At 36.9% G+C, this 22,269-nt stretch overlaps 2 protein-coding genes across 4 annotated transcripts; one reads left to right on the top strand and one right to left on the bottom strand.

Annotated features, from left to right (window-relative positions):
• Window positions 1-594: 594 nt before the first annotated feature.
• LOC113775724 (CBL-interacting serine/threonine-protein kinase 24) lies at window positions 595-8,635 on the top strand. 3 transcript variants are annotated; one of them, XR_003468924.1, is made up of 16 exons: window positions 595-884; window positions 1,327-1,514; window positions 2,084-2,146; window positions 2,304-2,375; window positions 2,710-2,817; window positions 2,909-2,983; window positions 3,187-3,240; window positions 3,694-3,819; window positions 4,591-4,680; window positions 6,011-6,133; window positions 6,457-6,576; window positions 7,083-7,199; window positions 7,457-7,513; window positions 7,843-7,917; window positions 7,991-8,200; window positions 8,539-8,635. XR_003468924.1 is itself a non-coding variant. In XM_027320715.1 (15 exons), the coding sequence occupies exons 2-15, from the start codon at window positions 1,347-1,349 to the stop codon at window positions 8,117-8,119; spliced, it is 1,377 nt and encodes a 458-aa protein (XP_027176516.1). In that variant the 5' UTR covers window positions 595-884; window positions 1,327-1,346; the 3' UTR covers window positions 8,120-8,635. The 3 variants fall into 3 exon arrangements, 2 of the variants coding, with proteins under 2 accessions (XP_027176516.1, XP_027176517.1); XM_027320715.1 differs by having other exon boundaries at window positions 7,991-8,635; XM_027320716.1 differs by lacking the exon at window positions 595-884 and having other exon boundaries at window positions 1,435-1,514; window positions 2,046-2,146; window positions 7,991-8,635.
• A 3,008-nt stretch (window positions 8,636-11,643) lies between these two features.
• LOC113774784 (EIN3-binding F-box protein 1-like) lies at window positions 11,644-15,885 on the bottom strand. Its single transcript, XM_027319401.1, has 2 exons — window positions 15,452-15,885; window positions 11,644-14,448 (listed from the first exon to the last, which is right to left on the bottom strand). The coding sequence occupies exons 1-2, from the start codon at window positions 15,474-15,476 to the stop codon at window positions 12,518-12,520; spliced, it is 1,956 nt and encodes a 651-aa protein (XP_027175202.1). The 5' UTR covers window positions 15,477-15,885; the 3' UTR covers window positions 11,644-12,517.
• Window positions 15,886-22,269: the final 6,384 nt, after the last annotated feature.

Genomic DNA, 22,269 nt, shown 5'->3' on the forward strand with positions numbered 1-22,269 from the left:
ACTGACGTCATCTAAAGTTGAATTTTTATGCCACCCACCTCTTGAAAATCCATCATTTATCCAACATCTGCTGTGACTTGGTGCACAGCTGCACCATGGGACAAACATGTGAGACTCATGATCAAGTGTGCGGGATTTACATGTTTGTGTTCGCGTTGCACCTGGTTTATAATAGAAAAAATTATATATACATCACGAAAGGTAACAAAAACTTGGAGCTTATGAGAATTTGTTTTTATTTGCAATTTGACAGAAAAAATTTCTTCTGGAGGAATTGCATGAAACCCATAAGGAGGATTCAGGATTGTGATAAGAAACTTTTAGTAATTGAACAAATAATTAATTTATTTTGTAACAAATACGTCGGTTAATGAAATTAAGTTTTGAACAAATGACACGTAAAAGATTATTAATGCATTGACAAATGAATGCTCTTAACATATTCAAATGAATAGACTACAAAGTTGACAATTGTTTAGAGTCGCATCAAACCTTACAGAAACTTTGACAGTTTTTATGGCATTACCATAAATACTACAAGTAGGAGTACTTATATTATATGACGAGTACTTCAATAGCGGTTAAGTTAAATCTTCAAAAGAGTAGTAGAAGAAAGGAAAAGTAGACAACAACCCGAGTATCTCCATCCATCTCCGACCTCTCCGGGTCTCTCTCAAGTTTCCAGTTCCACATGACCGCCCACGTCCAGCTGCATCCAACTGACTGACTCAGCTGCGGCCCGACGATCGAGTCTTGCCTCCGTGCTATATATTCTGTCGAATCTTTTCCTTCTCTGAAAAAATTCTCGCCGGAATATTCCATAATACTCTCGCATTTTCTTTTAAACACGCAATGGTCGCATCTGCTCGACGTTGATTATACAGGCATGTATCTGTCTCTTCAATTAGCTGATGTTAGCCTAATGATGTCGATTTAAGCTTTTGTGTTTGGTTTTTCTTTTTCTTTTTTTTCCTTCCTTCTAAAAAATGACAGTAATTAGATTGATATGTTTATCGTGCAATTTTTTTTTTTTTTTTTTGCGAGGTTATAAACATGCTTCTGTGAATGGACGTGCTAAGAGTTCTTCGTCTGTACATGTATTTGACCATTTTATATGGCGATTTATTTGTTCTTGGGGAATTTATGTCGTGATCATGTGAATTTCTGGGGGCTTTTGTGTTTTTTTTTTGGGGGCTCGGGGGAATTATTCACCTATTTTTTATTTTAGTTTTTTTTTTTATATTGGAGTTATTACGGATTCTTAAGGAGGTGTGTTATATGCTGGTTGAGAACTGAGATATTTGTTGTGGTGGTGGTGGGAGTTAGGAAATGAGCGTTGAGACAGAATGAAGAGGGTGGTGAAGAAAAAGCTAGGCAAGTATGAGCTGGGAAGAACCATTGGAGAAGGAACTTTTGCAAAGGTTAAGTTTGCACAGAACACCGAGACGGGCGAGAGCGTGGCTGTCAAAGTCTTGGCCAAGAGTACTATTCTCAAGCACAAAATGGTTGATCAGGTATCCAATTTCGGTTTCCTCTTCAAAATTTTACCTTGAAAGGGGATGATGCATTTCTTAAAATGGCTATAGCTGCATATCCCTAAATTACAGAGTTTTACTTTTTCCAGTTGGTGTCAGAATCCATTGTTGAATATTCGGATTATTGTATAGATAAGTAAAATATCAGCTGATTAAATATGTGTGTGCGCTTTGATTCGAAGAAAAGATACTCCACATTTATGGGACTTTTATGGGCATTAAAGCGGAAAATGATAAGAAAAGGAAGACATTCTTTAATATACATGCAATGCCTTCCAAAAGTTAAATATTTCGATATTCTTGTCCAACTTTTACGTGAAAGAAGAAGATTTAGTGAGAGTAAGAGCCCAAGAGGAAATTCATTTTCTTTTACTTGGGATTATATAATTTACCTAGACTTATGCATACAACAGTAAGTCGCAAATTGATAATTCTTCCACCTTAATTTGAGGTGAATCAACGTTGTGAAAGATTTCTTTTTTTAATATTTAACTTGTCTCTTCCTCTCAGGGTGGATGAATTTACTGACTTGCTTACTCCTTTACCAGATAAAAAGAGAGATTTCAATAATGAAGATAGTAAGACATCCATACATAGTCAGGCTTCATGAGGTAAGCTTAAACTTTCCATGATTTACCGGATTACCGTTCTCTCTGTCTATCTATCTATCTCTCTTTCTTTCTTTGTCACAAATTAAGAGTTCTGTGTATGATGCTGTCATTGTTCGGCTTGCTGCTTATATTTTGTATTTTATTTTTTCTTTTGTAGGTGTTAGCAAGCAAGACGAAGATATTCATTGTACTTGAGTTTGTTACTGGAGGAGAACTCTTTGATAAAATTGTAAGCCTTTTGCACTATAGTTGACACATAAAATAACATGGTTAAAGCAAAAACTTCAAGCCTAAGATCATTATGCATAAGCCTTTTCTTGGATCGTGAATTAATAACACTATCAAGCATAAAATGCATTTGGATATTCATTTCTGCAGCCAATGAAGTTCTCTCACAAGTAGGATTCACAGGTTTCTGTTATTTCTGTAATTTAAAGTCGAACTTAAGCTCTATTCTGGTTTCTGTTTCAATTTATTGACGTTGTTTTGGTCCACAGAGCTTTGTTCTTCTGATTGGCAACTTTCAGCTGCAACTCTACCTCAAAGTTCTTTTGCGTGAACAGGTTCACCAGGGAAGGCTTTCAGAGGATGATTCCAGGCGGTACTTTCAGCAACTTATAGATGCAGTTGCACACTGTCACAGTAAGGGTGTATACCACAGAGATTTAAAGGTTCGAAATTGCACTTTTTGACTTCAATATAGCAAGTAATATTTTTCCCGGTTTTGATCCTAATTTTTGAAAGTGTATCTTGGATCTCTAGCCTGAAAATTTGCTCCTTGATTCCCAAGGAAACTTGAAGGTATCTGATTTTGGACTCAGTGCACTACCTCAACAAGTAAGTAATGACCTAATCGATTAGCATTTTCTTGAATTTTAGCCTATATATACTGTATAGATGCAATTTTAGCTTCTCTATATTCTATGCTTCTTTCTGTCAACTCTTTATTCTTTCTCCATTCGGTAAGTTGGGGGACACAGAAAGCAGTGGATATTCAACTAAACTAATGGTTCTATTCCTTTGCATAAATTCGTTGGCAGGGAGTTGATCTTCTACATACAACTTGCGGAACTCCAAATTATGTGGCACCTGAGGCATGTTTCTTAAACTTCTTTTAATTGGAATTTCAAACTTGCAAGGTCCTTAAAGCTGCGGCAGGCTTTTCAGTATATCTTCTTTTTTTTTTCTCAATAGAACCTTTTCATGTGCCTACTCAGATTTTGTTAACTTTTCATGGGAAGGGCTACGACAATCCTAAGTCAATATTTGAGGAAGTTTGTCGTCTTCACAAGAAATTACATGTTTTTTCCTCCTATCTAAATTGTTCTGCGCATTCTTGTTCCTAGGTCTTTCCTAACCTAATAACTCTCTCAACACTTGTGGTTTGCCTTATGGCTTGAATTGAGCTTGGAGGTGAAAAGAATATCTGCTTTTTTGTGCCTTCAGTCATTTCTTCTTTAATCTCTATATATTACTGTTATGCATTATTGGTTAGACTTCATTTCATCTCGTAATCTCCTGGGAGTTAAATAATTCTATCTCTTCAGGTGTTAAGCCACCGTGGTTATGATGGTGCTGCCGCTGATCTGTGGTCATGTGGAGTTATTCTTTATGTGTTGACAGCAGGATACCTCCCTTTTGATGAGAGAGACCTTCCAACCTTGTATCAAAAGGTCAGCTACTGTTAATACTATTGAGCACGTTAAATATGCATGAGTAATATTGAAATAAATTTCAACTTACCAATTTGCTTTATAGAAGGTCCTCTAACACACCTTTGTGATGCATTTTTTTGAAATTCGTGGCCTTTTACTTTGTTGGAGGGTCACACAGAAGAGTGTTGGTGATCTGTATTTTATTACTTCGTTGTATGTTTGGGACCTTTATATCTTGTTCTGGATCTGATTTGGCTTATCATCTCATGCTTAAGTCCCCACCTCTTGTCATGCTTCTTGATGTCCATTCATTTATTTTGTTGAAGTTGAGCTTTTGTGAATACATCAAGAGAGCTTTGAACCATAGCTTTGAGAAACTGTTTTTTAAATTTTACAGTAACCTAGCATAGGGAAGTCAAAACTGTTTCACAATGGATTCGCATACACTGTGTTTTAGCGTTTCGACAAACTCATTTTCTGTACGCGCCCAGTCGGCAGCCCATCTTTTCCCCCATGTCTATCTGCTTGTCCGTCTGTTGGCAGTGGAACCACATATACTGTGTCTGAGCCTTTCAGCAAACTCATTTCCTGTATGTGACTGGGTTGGTCTGGTAGCCCATCTTTTCCTTGATGTTCATTTGATTGTCTGTCTGTCTCTGTCTCTGTCCCTCTCCATGTTTTTGCTGACGTAGGTATACCTTCCACCATGGTATCTCTTCACTATTTTGAACATGTTTTAGTGTCTGCACTAGCATGTAAAATTTCTGACTTCTTTTTTTGTATATGCAGATCAACGCTGCAGAATTTTCATGTCCATTTTGGTTTTCTCCTGGTGTTGCAGCATTGTTACTTAAAATACTTGATCCCAACCCTGAAACTGTGAGTGAAGATATCATATCTGCTTTTAATACAGATCATTTCTTTGTATTTAATATTAAGGTGGACCAGAAGTTAATAGGTCGTTATTTGTTGATTCCTTTTATGTCCTTGTAGCTTTAAAATGTTAAAGTAGTGCTAGAAGAAATTTACCATAAAAAGGATTGAATAGATCTGTTCTGACTTTATTTTGTTTTCACGAGGAAAATAATTATTTTGGAGAGCTAGAAAGGTCAAGATGTGTTAGAGGCTACTATGAATGATCGAATGAAATTGGAGCAATAAAGATCCTGTGTTGTTATTAGGGCATTGATATGCCAATTGAAAAATGTTCCTCACAAAGGCCACCAACTTTAATTCTCTTTTTGTGAAAGTAAGAAAGCAAGTTTCTTCTAAATTAGGCTCAGTGGAATGGATGAAGTGAAATAATTTTTTATAGGCCAAGCTTGCTCTCTTGTATAGGCCAAGCTAGGAAATTTCTTGTCTTATTCTTGTGTATTTGGCCCTCTCTTCTTAACAAGCAAATAAAAGTAGCATCCTTTTTCATTGCTTTGTATTTACTCTTTGCTTGCGTTGTTGAAAATCTTTACATACCATTACATACTTTTGAAGTTTTACCCAATGAAATTAATGCATTCTATCTCTAAATTTCACAATTTTGACGAAATCAAGGTCAAGAAATGATACCAGTTTTATTTATCACTATACAGAACATTATAATAGTAGTGGAACAATTTAAGATGAACTGAAAATGAGGCAGAAAACTATATTGAGATGAAGCATCAAGACACAATGGTAGTTTGACAAATGTACCAAAATTTGCAGAGTTACATGGTAGATGAAAAGGTTTTGGATAAAAATAGAGTAGACTCATGAAATGATTCTTCTGTGTCATTGATTGTCTGAGAGAGGTTTTACCAAATGTAAATGGAAAAGTTAATCCACCCAAGTCACTGACAAATTTCCTTCTCTTCTAGTAATCAGAAAACACTTTTATGATGAAATGACACGAGACATTTAAAGCATGAAGAGATGCCTCTTTTCTCTGGCTCATATAATCTCCATACCATACAATGGTTGACAAGTCTGTATTGCATGTTTAGCTCATAAATGTCCCAGCATGTTTTGGTCTTGATGCAATTGATCTGGTAGTACGAGCCCCTACCCAGCAAATTTTATGCTCACTTCTGAAGTGGTTTATTCTTATGTACTGAAAAGTCGTGTCCAAACTTTGTCACCTGTGTTTGGATTTGACATCATTCTAATATGTGATTCCCTTTTATGAAATCTGATTGACTTCTTTATTCTGTAACTGAATCAATTGTAAATGCAGCGAATTAAGATTGATGGAATAAGAAGAGACCGATGGTTCCGGAAAAACTACGTGGCTGTCAGACACAAAGAAGATGAAGCGGTGAATTTGGATGATGTTGATGCTGTTTTTGATGACATCGAGGTTGTCTCCTTTTATATGAGATAAAAATAAATTTACCGAGCAAAATATGTAGCTTGGTAGAGAATTATAAGTGAGGTTTCAACACGCCTTTGAGAACATCTCATGTGATGTCTCGGTTTTGGTATTTTTTCCGACAATATTTTGTCTTGTGTTGCAACATCCTTCGATCTGTAGGTACTTACTGGAGATAGAATAACAAGATGCTTTTAGGACCAAGATTATCGATTTTTCTTTTAAAAACCTTTTGTTTTAGACCCAACAAAAGTTGCTTGCTTATTAGGTCTCTGGCTTTCAATTGGTTGTCTTGTTCTTCATTTATGCAGGATCACTATGTAAAAGAACAATCTGAAAATAAGGACAGTGGCCCTCTCCTCATGAACGCATTTGAGATGATTACTCTATCTCAAGGATTAAACCTATCAGTCTTATTTGACAGGCAGCAGGTAGACTTGTTTTCTCTTCAGCTCATTATCAATAGCAGAAGACAAAAGAAATCAATGGCTCATCAATTGCTAATTGTTTTTTTTTTTCCTTTGTAATGTTGACCATGGTAGATACGAACCAATCACATCCCAATTGATTACAGCTCTGTTCCTTCTCTTCCTCTCCTGAATGTCCTTTCTCCAACTTCTATTTTTTCTGAAGGGTGGAATCGTCAAGTTGGGGAATCTTTGGGTTGGAATTGGTGATACGTTCCTCCCCACCTTTCTGAAGTTAGACACATAACACATAAACAATTACACTCACACACACTCTCTCTCTCTCTCTCTCTCTGTGGGTGTGGTGTGTCTCTGCATTTGCAGGGTTGACTTATTTTCTAGGAAGTTTCACCCTTTCATTTTGTACACCTATTTGACATGCTAATCCCAGTGCCTTCGTTTTCCATTCCCCTAACAATGCTGTACATTGATGAACCAGAAGCAATTGACTAAACCTTTACCTGATACAGGACTGTGTCAAGCGGCAAACCCGTTTTGTTTCACGCCAACCTGCTAAAGTGATAATTGCAACAATTGAAGCAGCTGGAGAATCATTCGGTCTAAAGGTTCATACACGAAACTACAAGGTACACGTTGAAGCATAAGCAAGTCCAACTATCAATATTTACCAGTATAACTATTGAATTCTGTGCTTGTCTTGGTTATAACAAGTTCTTTGATATCAGAGTTGATCAAAAGCACAAATGCCTGGTGAAATATTTTGATGCTAGTTAGAGTTAGATTTGTTATTTAACACGGCAAAGTAACCTGTTCGCAAAGTTTTTTTTTCTTTTAATCAACTTTTCACTGTGGTCCAAGGAATTTTACTTATTGTATTATACAGACAAGACTTGAAGGTGTATCTGCAAACAAGGCTGGTCAATTTGCTGTTGTTCTGGAGGTATTCCTGAATAAATTACTTCAAACTTCTTTCAATATGAGGTCCTTACTGGATCATAGGCCCAATCTATTGCCCCTTCAATTGTTTGGGAAGGTTGATGTTGGGCATAGTGAATTATTTTAGATAAGTTGCAGTAAGGGAAGAAAAATGGTCTACACACCCAAGCAGTTGGTGTACATGACTAATTCTGAATCTCTGATGTGAATATAGTCATATCCCCACCATTAACCTCCCAGAGAAATTGAGGAGCCCATCCCATTGGCTGTGGCCCACCATTGACTAGCAGCTTGAATCCTCTTTTCTGATTTAACTTTGCTTGGTATGTTAAGGTTTTTGAAGTTGCACCGTCTCTTTTCATGGTGGATGTCCGAAAGGCTGCTGGGGATACGCTTGAGTATCATAAGGTTAGCTTGTTTTGTCAGGCAAGTTTGCTTGTTTTTGCTAGTTAATGCTGCTTATATGGCTTATTTGTTGCAGTTTTACAAGAACTTCTGTGCTAAGCTTGATCATATTATTTGGAAAACAAAGGAGGGTGTTTCAGACACTGCTCTGCTTGGAACTATGACTCGCCGATCCGGTTGTGCAGGTGTGAAGCAAATCAGTTAGCAGCCCATCCCCATTAACAAGTACAACAAAGATATCAGCAAGTGGCGCTTGGGCTTTGATGTAGCGTCAAATCCAGTGCAGGTGAATAAATTTGATATAGCGTGAAATATGTAGCCTCCTGTGTGGGTACTAGATTTGTTTTAGTATTGCCCTGCGGTACATCGACGTACTGGCTCTTTGCATGGTCCCTTCCAAGCTGCTTCCTTCAACCATAATTGTGAAAAGAGAAGCTGTATCCTCCACAAAATGACGTACCCAGTTCAAGATGTGTACATCGTGATGTATGAAATGCAAGGAAACTATCTTTTTATATGAACAATAGGTCCATTATGTAAATATCTTTGGATTACAGGAAATAAGTAGTGTTCAATTTTTACTATTTTCGTTAGGGTTTATCATGTGGATTTTTGTTTTTGTAGACTGTCAAGAACATAACCCTCTTCGTTGGCTTCGTGGATCATCCACCTCTTGGCAGAGTTTTGACTCTTGGAAGCAATCTATGCGGAATTTTGTACCTCTTCACTGTACTACTAGCATTCAACTCTCAAACTGGCCCCTTCCATGCTTCAATGCTTCATACAACACGATATTAAGTTATTGTATGGCGGGAAGGTAGTGATGGTAGTGCTGTATGAACGAATGGTAGTTTAACAATTGAATGGCAGCAGTACGAGGAAAGGGGCAGAGTACGCCAAATTCACTTGCGAATTTCCCTTTGTATCTATTGAAATTGCAAAATTTTGATGATGAAAAAGGAATTTACCTTTGAACTGGAAAGGTATAAGAAATTATCCCTTTACGAAGAAAAACTTGGCCTTATAAAGCATTCCAACAAAACAAAAAAAAAAGCAAAAAAGAATTCTCTTCTACAAGAAATGCGCTAAAAATTCTAAATTTGATTTGTGAATTATTTGTGCTCGACTGGCTTCAGTATTCAATCTAGTTGGGCTCGGTTCTACAATTACTCTGGAGTTTGATGTGCTTAATTGAACTCCACGGAAATTAGCGTGTTTGGATAGAGCATTTTTGTAAATTTTTTTATTGCATCACAAACATGTTTTTTAATAACTTTTTTTATTTTCTCAATCACTTTTTATTTTACGTATATCACATCATATAAACTGTTATACTATTTTTTTTTTATACAATATTATTCCAAATAATCTCCTATCCAAACACCAAACGTCTTTTCGGCTCCAGATCCATAGTTTGCTGGGTCTGGATTCTAAACCATGTTAAGATGCCCATTAAGAAATAGCCTGCTAATTCACACCAGCTGATCCATTTTGCCGAAACTTTTTTCAGCAGGTAAAGAATCTGACATGATTTACGTTGCATAGATTTCTGCTCTTCATTTTACATTATAGATAGTAGTTCTTACTTTTTGGGAGTAGAAAATATCAGGTTTCGAATTCTACTATAAAATTATGGTAGAACATAGGGAGATTACTCTGTGAAATTTGCTAGGGGAAAAACCTTATGCAACTGTTGCTGATTCATCATCTATAGCTAGTGGAGGATTTTGTTGTTTTATTTAAGCGAAAAACCTTATGCAACTTTTGCGAGACCAGACAATTCCTGCAGTGGAGTACTGCCACAAAAACATGGTGGCTCATCGGAATCTTAAACCTAAAAATTTTGCTCTTGGATTCCAACGAAAATGTAAAGATTTCTGATTTTGGCTCAAGTAATGTCATGCACGATGGTCATTTTCTGAAGGCCAGTTGTGGAAATCCAAACTATGCTGCTCCGGAGGTTTCACTAGGAACAAACACTTTTGTTGGCCTGCAACAGATTTTTACAAAAAATGCCTTGAAATTTCCAAGTTTATTGTTTGGTAATTTACATTTTACCCCAGTGATTTAGTATTTTATCACATAACACCCCTATAATTTAAAAACCTATATATAGCCCCCTCATGGTTTAAGTTAAAGTGTCACCATTAGTTTTTCCATTAAAACTAATAGTCAATAGTAAAAAATCAAAGCCAAACAAATAAATTGACAATTCATCATTTCACTACTTTTCCCCCCTTTTTTTTCCTTCTCTCTCTCTCTGGGGGAAGAGAAGAGATAATTTTGAAAACCTATACTATGGCCCACAAAATCTTAATTTTCCTCAAATGCAAAAGAGATGGAAGGGAAATAAAAAAAAATAAGAAACAAAAATACCAAATCTTTTTTGACTACAAATATTATTATAGGTTTTAAAATTAAATCTTTAAAGGTATTTTCTAGTTCTTATTTATCTATTTTTCATTTTAATTTCTTCTTTTTTATATTTGGAGAAAAAGAAGTAATGAAAGGGTAAAGATATATAGGTTTTTAAACCCAAATAAGAGTTATGTGATAAAGCACCAAATCACAGGGAATTTAAAAGATAATTTACCCTTCATTGTTCTTATTGTGAGCGGTGTTTTTGTTTCATTAGTGGATTAGAACCATAATGTTTATCATGTACCTAGCTAATATCAGGAAATCTATATTCTGGACTTGAGGTGAACGTATGGAGCCGTGGTGTTATTTTGCATGCCCTTCTCTATGGCACCTCCCATTTGATGATGAAAATATTCCTAACGTCTTTAAGAAACTAGAGGTGAGTTGAACATTTTTTTTCCCTCCTGCAACTTTGTTTTTTTTTTTTTTAATAAGAAGTAGAAGAGAAAGGTGTTATCATGTCATTGAGAAGTGTGGCAAGGATTTGCTAAGTTTATGCTAATCTAAGATGTCGTTTCTGTACTTTGTAGGATAGTCTTGAGTTCAAGTGATGCTAGCTGATGAATGAACGAGAGATGATGGTAAAGTGATGGCTTTTTGTCTTTGAAATTTAATAAGCATTAGACTAACATGTTCCGTAGGCAAATTCGCAAGAATTGCGTTTATAGTCGGTCCCTTTTTTGGTTTAGAGTTCGGACGGATTTGTTTGTCAAATTTGACTTTGATTATCAAAATTCTAGTTATGCTTTATAATCGTTTGGGGAAGACCTGAACCTTCCTTGATGACGAGCATAATACTACTTACTGTCTTTAATATTCTTTTCTCTCTCTCTCTCTCTCTCTGTGTGCCCGCAAGTTTTACATCTTAGAGCTAGAACAAGACAGAGAGTAATCTCAGAAAGAAATGGGGACTACACTAGTGGATTAGGTTGGTTGAACAAATCCCTGAGATATCCGTCAATGCATTGAATCTGCAGGCAGGCACGCAGATTCAAGCAGATATGGAAGGTGTAGAAATGTCAAGCCCTCCAGTCCTAGTTTTGAATATTAAAATTTGCTGCAGCAACCTTAATTTAATGTTGTCGGGTTCTTGATTTTTATTGTGATGCGGCATCTTCTTCACGTTCATGAAAGCAGCCACTCTTTTTCCGACCAGTAACCGTGTAAGAACTCCCTTCTCTCCCCTCCCTCCCCCCCAAAAACCAAAAAAAAAGGAGAAAAAAAGTTGATCCTAGTAGTCGCATTTGCTCATCAAGGAAAATCTCGCATTCAAAACATTATTGTCATGATCATGGCCGGTGGAAACCATTCAAAGAACACAACATGATTTTACTACCACTTGAAAGAAAATAAACTTGTATAAACAGACAGACTGAAACACAATTCGCACGGTGTCTCGTAGTACATAGAGGACTCATGGTACACAGATCATAAGCATGGAAGGAACCTGAAAACAATAGGGACCCGACAGACCCTATCAAAAAACAAGGACTATGGCGATGAAAAACAACCAGCGAGCTGGTCGTTGCGGCAAACAAAGATGAACTAGCTACCGCTGCCAAAGCCCCATGAAATCAGGCACTCATGCTCCAGAACCTGCCCCCCAGAGCTGCCACACTCAGTGAACTCCCAACAAGAGAGCTCGACGCTTTTTAACATTATTACATATACATACATAGATTATTGACCTCCTACTTGAATCCCTCATAACTGGAAGAGCCAGAAAGGAATCTTATTCAAAGCACCAAGGACGAGAAACGCATGACCAGCTAAAACATGCAGAGTGGAGGGGACTACAACCCTAGAACCTCAAACTCGAGATGACATGTAGCTATGAGTGGAAACCTGAAAAAAGGACCCAGTAACTGTATGATTCTCAGCAAGCCATGGCGCTCGAAAGAGGCAGTCCCGACCACAGGGGGAACTAAAAGAGCTGCAACAGGCCGCCGTTCAACAAGAAAATGGAGCCTGCTAAAAAGGTTGAAAAGTAGTCGCCATGGTTTGCTGGAAAATGACCAAGCCACTGACTGAGCTACCAGAAGTCTCACTGATGATGGCCTAAAAACTGGTTTCAGTATGCTGCTACCTCTCTGAGCCAGATGTACGAGGCTGTGTCACATATGCTTCTACTTCTTCTGCAACCCATTCAGATCAACATCTTTACAAACTCCTAGTCGCCTGGCTAGGAGAGGATATCACATCTCCACAAGTTTTCAACCAGCCGTTCAATACTACTGCTGCTTATGGAATTGCAGTGTTGGAGATTTAACCCAACCAAAGTCTCTCCCAATTTTTTAAGATGAGGCAAGCTCCTGTTTGATACCATGGAGCAACCGGATAACGAGAGGACTTGCAGATTTAAGTGCACTCCATTGGACAGGGCAGCAACACCAGAATCAGTGATGGAACACTTTGAAACATCAAGATCATTGAGAAATAAACAACTGTCCGCTATCGCTACCAAGCTTGCATCAGTAACCTTCTTGCAACCCTCAAGATTTAGTAACTCAAGTGTTGCACCGTGGAGCTCAGCCAATGCTATAATTACTTTGTCCGTCAAGTTTCCACAATCACTTAGATTCACCTTCACAAGTGACTCGCAGCTCTCCAGAAGTGGGAGAAGTGCAGCATCTGTTATTCCACAAAGGCCACTAAGATCTAAGTGATGCAGCTGGGGACACAGCTTCCCCACCAAAGCCAAGCTAGTACTGTTAAACCATGGGCAGCTTCTGATGGACAAGGATCGAAGAGATTCGCAAGGTGAAAGGGCAGGAGTTTCTGAAGGCATGCTCTTGATTCCCATGCACTTGACAATAGAAAGAGACTTTAATTTTGAATTACAGTTTGAAAGCGCATTAAGAATTCCTGTTTCAGTGATCCTGTTGCACTCCTCCAATTGTAAGCACTCGAGAGATCCAGCAGCCTTAGCAAAAGCCACCAGCCCATTATCAGACACAAAGCAACACTTACGAAGACACATCTGCCTCAGATTTGGACACCCCTTGCCCAATGCTTCGAGGCTCAAATCTGAAGTCCCCCTACATGAAGTAATAGTTAAAGAAGATAGCATCCGTAGACCCTGAGCATTGCCCATAACCCAAAAGCCCTTCTGGCTCACATTTTGAAGTCCAGTTAGCACAAGGTTTGTGATGGACTTGCCATAATGACCAATCACAGCCAGAGAGAAATCTGAGATATTTAGAACTTGGAGTTTCACCTTTGTCAATGCAACTGAGGCTGATGATAAGAGACCTGCAACCCCTTGGTCACCAATAAGAGGGCAGTCCTTAATAGTTATTGATTGAAGCTTAGGACAATAACTTCCAATAGCTTGCAGACTCTCATTCCCGATATTTGAACATGATTCAATAGTCAGAGCACTTAAACTTGGGCAATTCTTTGCAACTGCAGCTAGTCCCTTGTCAGAGATTGATGGACACTGGCAAAGGTCAAGTTTCTCTAATGAATGGCATTCTCTTGCAATCTCAAACAGACCTTCGTCCCCAATAGCTGGGACATTCCACAGAGAAAGTGCCCTCAGAGAAGGGCAACCATGGGCAATTGCTGATAGACCATTATTTGTAACTCCACGAACAGAGTTGCATCCCCTGACTGAAAGCTTACCGAGTCCTCCACGGCAAGCAGTCCCAACAGCAATAGCAGCTAGTCTAACATCTGTTGCCTTCTTTCCTTCCAAGGACCTTGTAAGGTAACCATTGCACTCTATTTCCATATCTCCATCAGCAGAGATCATTTCCACATCACTTTCTGTTTTCTTCACTTCTTTAGTAGCTAATTGTTCCTGAGGGCTATTGCTCCTGCAAAATTCAGAGTTGCGGACACTACTTAAGAGCATGAGCCAGCGTTTGGAAACACAAGCTGAGGCACTCCTCTCTTGTGCTCCAGGAAGGCGTCTAAAGATCTCAAATAGGCACTCGTCAGGAAGAGTTTCAATGGAAGGGTTCCGCTCTTTGTCAAACAAACGACTGTCAACAGCATATGGTGCGCTAACACGTGAACGTTTTCTAGGAGGGCAATAAACATCAGCAATAGATAGCACGAGCCCTGAATCAGCAGAACAGATTGACCGCCCAGCGTAGAAATCATCATCACCTGCAACAACATGACAGAACTAAATATCAGCTACTTTTACGATATTAATGCACAACAACACGACAACAACTAGTTATCAGCTAATTTTCTCGCTAAATGACAGGAATGGAATATCGGCTATGATTTCACATCAACCCGACAACTAGTTCAGCTAATTTTCCAGCTAAACAACAGGAACAGAATATCAGCTATGATTTCACAGTAACCTACAGCAATAGGCCAACCACCAATCAACTATTTTTTCCCTATAAAAACCTCTATTCTGGATCTATCAAATTTTCCTAATAAAGAAATTTCCAAATGCACTTAAATGGATATAGCAATCAAAGCAGCTTCATGTTCAGATTTGCAATTTCATTTACTAGTTCATCTCTTTACAAGCAAACAGATACTAAATTATAGTGAAAACTAATCTTTGTTCCTTTTAGCTAATCAAAATTAGGTCACACAACCAAGATTATGTTATGCATATCGCAAAGAGTGTCACAACAGAAACCATGTTCAAGTATCGTTAACTAAGATCTTCAGGGAAAAAATCCCATCATGAAGAACTTTATATGATTTTGACAGTAAAAGTAGCACTCCATATCATAAATTGTTCAAAAGCAAAAGAGTAATACCACACATCATCATTCAAAAGCAAAACTAGATTCTCAACCAAAATAAGATTATCTCCAACCACAACTAGATCACAAGTCATACATATGAGTGATGTGAACAAGGCAGAAGAAAACATAAAAGGCATTAAAACCCAAAAAGATACAGCATTACTATCCACAAGATGATAAGCCAATCTTAAACTGAATAATACTACTTATCTAAATCAAACCTGATGCACACTCCATTAATAGAACAAATGCAGAAACCAGACAGGAAAAGATCAAGACTATAATTTTAATCTTAGAACCCAAGAATCAAAATTCATCCAAATAAACAGGAACGTGAAACAAAAGCTGAAAAAGAGTCAAAACCAACACATACAAAAAGTTTTTCAGAAACTTACCACCATAATTAACAAGAGCAGGCATGGTTGTTGTTGTTGTTCACTAGAAAACCCCCGAGGAAGAGCAAAAAAGATGAGACTTTTCACCAAAAAGAGCACAACCCAGATCAGATCTTCAACCAAAACTTGCATTTACAGAAAAACAAAGCTGAAGACCTCTCAAAAAATAACCCCACGAAATAGTAGGGCAAAAAAAAGATGAAGAGAGTGAAAGAAAGAAGGAAAGAAGCTTGGGATGAGAGGACTTTCTGGTTTGCTTCACAACAGTTATCGATGGGAAGTCATGTTTATATATACAGCTGCTAATATAACAGCAGCAGTACAGGAAAAGAATATAATAATGCCACTGTATTTTGGGTGAGGTGTCAAGTCTTTGGATACATTGATGGAGTCTATTGAGGTTGAGGCTGTGTGCTGCTGCTGGGGAGGGAAGGCCAGCCCAGGCCAAACCATTGCCTCTTCTTTCTTTTCTTTTTCTTTATTCTAACACAAATTCAATGAATCCTTCCCGAAAACCGGATTGCTCGGTTATTCCTGGAGGCCTGCCACTTGTGTTCAATTTGGATACCTCCCCCCTGCTTGCCCACGTCTTTTACCGGCCACGGGCTGCTTTTTCTTTTTCTTATGTCATCCCCTATTTTGTGCAACCCATCTCGCTCTGTTTGGCTTTTCCTATGGAAATTCATCCTCACTTAGAAGTCCCTTTTTTTTTCTTTTTGTAGTTAGAACGCCTAATGTTGAGTGTTTTGTTTGGATATCTTTTTGTTTTCAAGAAAGTATTTTGGTTGTATCATAAATATATGTTTTAAATTAATTTTTTCCATCTTTTAAATTATCTTTTATCTCATATTTACATCACATTTCAAAAAATATTATAATATTATTTTTTAAGATATTAACTTCTTAAATTTTTGACATTTGGTTTATATGTTATTAAGAACCATGTAATTTGAATTAAATCACACTTTTCATCTAGAAGATGATGTATCATTTTTCTCCGAAACTTTCTTTTTCAATTCTCTTAAATATGTTACTATTTCAAAAAAATATTAAATTCCTTTTTTTTATTTTAATAGCTGGTCTTCCTTTCCTAGAAGTTTTCATTTCAATACTGCTTTTCACCCTTAATTAAAATGAATTTGAAGCACAAATTATGTGAAAAAGGATACTACAGATAAATTTGTGTTACGGAGAGGATTTAGATCAACAAAACTGGTGGTCCAATTCACTCGAATTTACTTCGCCAGCCTATTAGGTTGAATGTAAGTTAATGCAATGGAGAAGTTAAACGTGTTAAATTTCAAAGTTGGTAAAAACGTTTAATTCACTTTCTAGAAGATGAAGCTCTAACAAAGGAGGTCAAGTTCCTACCAATTTCATTTACTTCCCTGAAGATAAAGCTCAAGTTCCTACCAAGGACCCCAACTAATCCAAGAAATGGTAGGGGTGGCAATTCGGGTCCAAATCAGGTTGGCGGGTCGGGTTCGGGTCAATCCGTCAGAAAATCTGTTAACCCGAACCCGAAAATTTCAGGTTGACGGGTTGGCGGGTCGACCCGAAATGACCCGAAACTTAATTTTAATTTATTAATTTATCACTGTAATTTCTAATAAAATCAATTTCTCACAAAACTAATTACATAATCAAGTAATAAAAATTTAAATAAATAATTCCAAACCAAATCTAAAATAAATTAAACACCGTAAAAGTGTTTTATCCCAAACAAAATATAAAATAAATTAAAACAGTATAAAAGTAAAAAATAATATAATATATTATTTGTCCAAATATAATAATTTCAACTTCACACAAATTAAATAAATTCATTTAGGATTAAGTAATTAATGCCTTTGAAAAAAAGAATAACTTAGTTTAGTTAGATAAAATTATTTTTATGTTTATTAAATTATTTTTAATTCGTAAACGGGTCATATCGGGTCATATCAGGTCACCACGGGTTGACCCGAAATCGACCTGTTTTCTTTTCGGGTTCATCGGGTCCAACCCGATTCTGACCCGAATTCCCGAAACCTCAACCCAAACCCATTAATTTCGTGTTAGGTTCGTGTCGTGTTTTTAGGTCGTGTCGAAAATTGCCACCCCTAAGAAATGGCATGCTAGTATTGCCAATCATGTTTTGGTGTGGTGTCGTGGTTTTTTTTTTTTTTTTTTTAAATAAATGTAGAAACTATATTGATTCTTCAAAGTGAAAAGAAAAGGAAAAGGGAAGAGAAAGAAAACTGAGAAAAACTTAATTTCGATGGTGGAAAAGAAAAAAGAGAGGGGGAGAGATTCAGCAAACATTTGAGTAGACCCATTCTATACAGATCATGTGATCCAAATTTTATGACACCATCTCAACAATTCAATTCTTGAATTGTTGGTACTACAAAATTTAGATCACACGACTTACAAGACTAGGTCTATTCAAGTTTTTACCAAGAGAATTAAGACTCCACTTGCGCTGTTGTCAAAGGTGTCACTTAGAGAAAGATTCAACCGCAATTTTGATAACAACTCTCAGCCGAATAAATGATGATAAAATTGGAAATTGGGGTTTATGTTTCAGATGAGTTAGAATGCTCCTAATTCCATCGATAGTAAAGTAAACAATAGGTTATGCACAAAGTCTTCAAATAAATCGAAGTGCACGTACTATCAATATATATATAAGATTAACATAATATTTATTATAAGGACGGCAAGATGCAATACCTGATGGATTTTTCTTTTTCTCAAATCAGTGGGCTGTGTCCACAACCCACAACCTTACAAGGTAAAACTTTGGGCGTGACAAAGTTAATTACAGCTACTATACAACTTGAAAATCTTAAGCGGTACTAATAAATCAGTAACTGGTAACCTAATCAATCATAATTGACAGGCAATGGCGCGCTGAAGTTGCATGCATTCTTGGATGATAAAATGCCTTCCTATTTGCAACTTGTAAAGTCAAGTGGTCAGTACACCGCATTCGTCCCCCCGAAACCAAAAGCGCGTCTGCAACTTGGTCCTTTTATAACAGCAACTCCTGTGACTAATATCAGGCGATTTTAAATTCATTTAACAACCCTTCTTGATTTGTTTTTATTAACGTTTAACTTACTCTTCAATCTTGAGAATGAAACGAATCATTTATGGCCTGGAATTGGGCCGGCTTTGTTTGGATTGCCGGTTTCCGTCGAAAAATTACGTCGTTTTCCGTAATCACATTTCCCTATTACCTTTTTTCCTCACATACATCAAATCGCTACAGTAATTTTTCTATGAAAAATCACGAAAAATGCAATCCAAACACAACCTAAGATTTGCATCAGACTTTTCTGGGAATCTGGACTGAAATTTCAGGGAAAAGCATGCTGTTTAACCTTTTTTTTTTTTTTCTGTGTGAAATTAATTCCAAGTTTGCTAGTCCAAAGAAACAAAAGAAATATGTTTTCGTTTTATGCCGGGAAAAGTTTTGCAGCTTGGTAACTCAATGATTTATTAGCGTCTGGTGCCAATAAACATGTCTCTTTTCCAGGAAGAAGAGGGGGAAAAAATTAACATTCATAGAAGAAATTAGGGTTTGTTTGAAAAATTGTTACATTTTTCGGGGACATATTTTTCGATCATCCTTTTATCTCATATATATCAAATCGCTACAGTATTTTTTCTATAAAAAATTCAGAAAAATACAATCCAAACAAAAATTGTCGAATCATATGAGTTGAGTTGGTCAAGAGTCGAGACATTTGCCTGAAAATTAGACGTACACGTTCAAATGTGAAACACCACTTGAGTAAAAGTCCAAGCAAAGTTAAAAAACCCGGATCAAGATGGCATGAATTAATTAAATTGTATATGACTAGGTAGTGGGGTGAGAAGAGGTCTCGACTAGTTTCACGTTGAACACATAGGCTTCTCCGAGATTATTATTATTAGTCATGTAAACCAAAATAATAAAATACCATATTGTCGGCCAGAAGAGAAGAGAAGAGAATTATTAGTCAGTGGAGTAGTTATCAGAAGAGCTATCGTACATATGTCTGGTTCGAGGGAATAGAACAGTAAAACCAGAGCTAAATAATTCTCACTTTTTTTTTGCAGCAGCAGCAGAGAAGTCATCCATGATCCATCCATAAAAGTCGTCTCAGTTAAATGAAATGAACCAAGTTTGATTTGTTGACTTAAGAAAACCAAACAGCAGCCAAAATCCCTCCATTTTCTCGAGGTGTGTGTACTATATAGGCGACTACCTGCGCAAGAAAGAAAGAAATTTGTGTTGGTTTGAAGTGAGACAAAACTACAAAAAGTTGGTTTAGCTAGCGGTAGTACGAAAGAAACGAACAACTGTCCCACATCACATAGGAAGTTTCGGTGGTGTGTGTTTTTGTATGGTACAATGAACTTGGTGATGATGAATCAAATTGCCAATTTGCTTATCACTTTTTTTGAGAGAGGAGGAAAAAAAATACTTAATTGGTGGGGTGTCAAAAAACAAAAAGTCCACACTGCAAATCTGCATGGCCGAAAATAACGAAAGAAAAGGGGGCAGCAACTAACCCTGCCATAAGAGGGTCATAATATGTTCAATGTACCAGGCTGGGTTGGGACTTGGGAGGGTAAGAAAAAAGGCAAAAAGTTTAACGTTTTGTGGGCTGCTGTTTCTGTCTGTTCCTGTTTCAGACAGCCGGTCTCTACACGCGTACCTGATCCTGATTTTGGTATCATGTATCTGCCTATGATATGTTTTGATTGAGACATTTTCACATTCTCTTACTTTTCTTCCCTTTGAATTCTTCAATTTCTTCTACGCTTTATAGTTGGAAATTTTGTGCCCTAGTAGTTGTTCATTTTTCCGGACAAAATTGTACCTCTCAAAGAACCACACTGTAATTTTACCTCTTTGTCCTTGGTAACTCTTAGTGATTAGTACGGATCTTTTGGGCTAATTAATTGTTAGCAGCATTTTTTCTCCGGAGCATTTATTCTGGCAACAACAATAATGAGTACAACCCACCAACTCACTACCAAATAGTAATTGAGAAGTTCATAAAGAAACCGATAATTACACATCCAAATTCTACCTTAGCTATTATACTATTTGAAGAATATAATATATTCTCAAATCTTAATTCACACTTTTGATGCATTGATCAACTTCATCGTCATCATCATTAGTATTGAAACTCCTACAATGTATTAACCCAGTTTTCAAGTTATCCATTTGGTGGTGAATTCAGCTTTGTTTGGATATCAAATTTTTTCAAATAATATTTCGCTTGTATCGTAAACACATTTTTCAACTTATCTTTTATATATTTTTGACTGTCTGTTTATCTCACATTTTGTATTACATCACAAAAACTGTTACAGTAAAAAATTATTTCAAATAATACTCTGTCTCTGAATAAACCCACTACTATTTTCCTCCTCATCAACGCAGCAAAATTTAAAGCTAACTATAATCAGCGTTTCAAAATCAGAAAACGAGGGACAAAAAGGCTGTTCTACACTTGCTACATATATGGTCAGCAACAAACAAATGCATTGGAGCACACGGAAGAAGGTGTGGTCGGGTGGATCAATTTGGTCCACGCAATTTGTGTTGATTAAAAGATGAGGGTCGAATGATTAGTGTAAAAGACTCATATAATTAGTTAAAAGGACAGTAATTTGCAGCTCGTAAGGTGTTGCACGTGTCAGAATGTACGTCCAGAGAAGTAACAATAAATATCGTACGTCCAGAGAAAATGAAAGTCGCCGCGTCAAGGCCAATCAATCAAAACTCAAAACCCAACTTGCAGCGGTAGTCTGCATTTCATGCAATTAATATGTTAATGTGACAGTTTTTAAGGGATTCATGAATTGCTCCTTAATTTGGTTGGTCACCAAGCGAGCAGAAACAGTCGGAGAATTTGACATCCATCTTTTTGAGATGTTAGCTGAACTCGTCCGCCGTCCTTGGTAAGTTTTGGATGTCCCATCCCTCTCGTTCATGAACTTGATTCCTCTCCATGTTGGACTTGGACCCCATGCATCGTTTTCATTCAATTTCCTTGCAGATGGTTAATCAGTAGTGAGTCTTTCAGTCTTAATTTTCATCCAGGGCCCCTGAGATTTGAGCTCTCTTTCCATACAAACATATTCAAAAGGGTGAGAACATGGACACAAAATTCGTCATCGTCATGCTGTACATCGTCTCTGCCATGCAAATTCTGGAGCACTTTGTCAAACTTTGGAAAGTTCTGCTCAGTCGCCCAAATCAACGTGCAATTAACTTTTTTCGAATGCGGAAAGACAGTTAAAAATATTACATATAATAATGTGGTTGAAAATGTATAAATCCAAAATGCATGAATCTTGTAGGATTCCACTTATGATCATGAAGCATGAAACTGTATTGATCCTAGCTTTTGGCTTATTTTACAAATGTATATAAGAAGAAAGAAGGAATGGTAATCCCATTTGCTCAAATTTGTGCATTGGCCACCAAGTGGTACGTTTTAAGGTGCGATATATATTTGGCAAAACGTCTATGTACATATATATATATAAATGAAATCGGTTCATTTAATCAATCGCTTTCTTTTTCTTAGCTGCCATGTTTAGTTAAAGAGAGTTAATGGATTAATAGATATTTGGATTTTATTTAATTTGGTATTTAACTCTTTTTTAAACTAATTTTACTTATTATGATTTCTATCTCTTCTAATAACTTTTATCTCGTTCAATAAAAATGAATTACTTTGCTAGTCCACACGCGTGATTTTTAAATTGTTACATCATTAAATTTATTGACTTCGCTGAAAACTGAAAATTTGCTCATGAGAGAA

The sequence above is a fragment of the Coffea eugenioides genome, chromosome 6 (assembly GCF_003713205.1).
Source record: "Coffea eugenioides isolate CCC68of chromosome 6, Ceug_1.0, whole genome shotgun sequence".
NCBI lineage: Eukaryota > Viridiplantae > Streptophyta > Magnoliopsida > Gentianales > Rubiaceae > Coffea > Coffea eugenioides.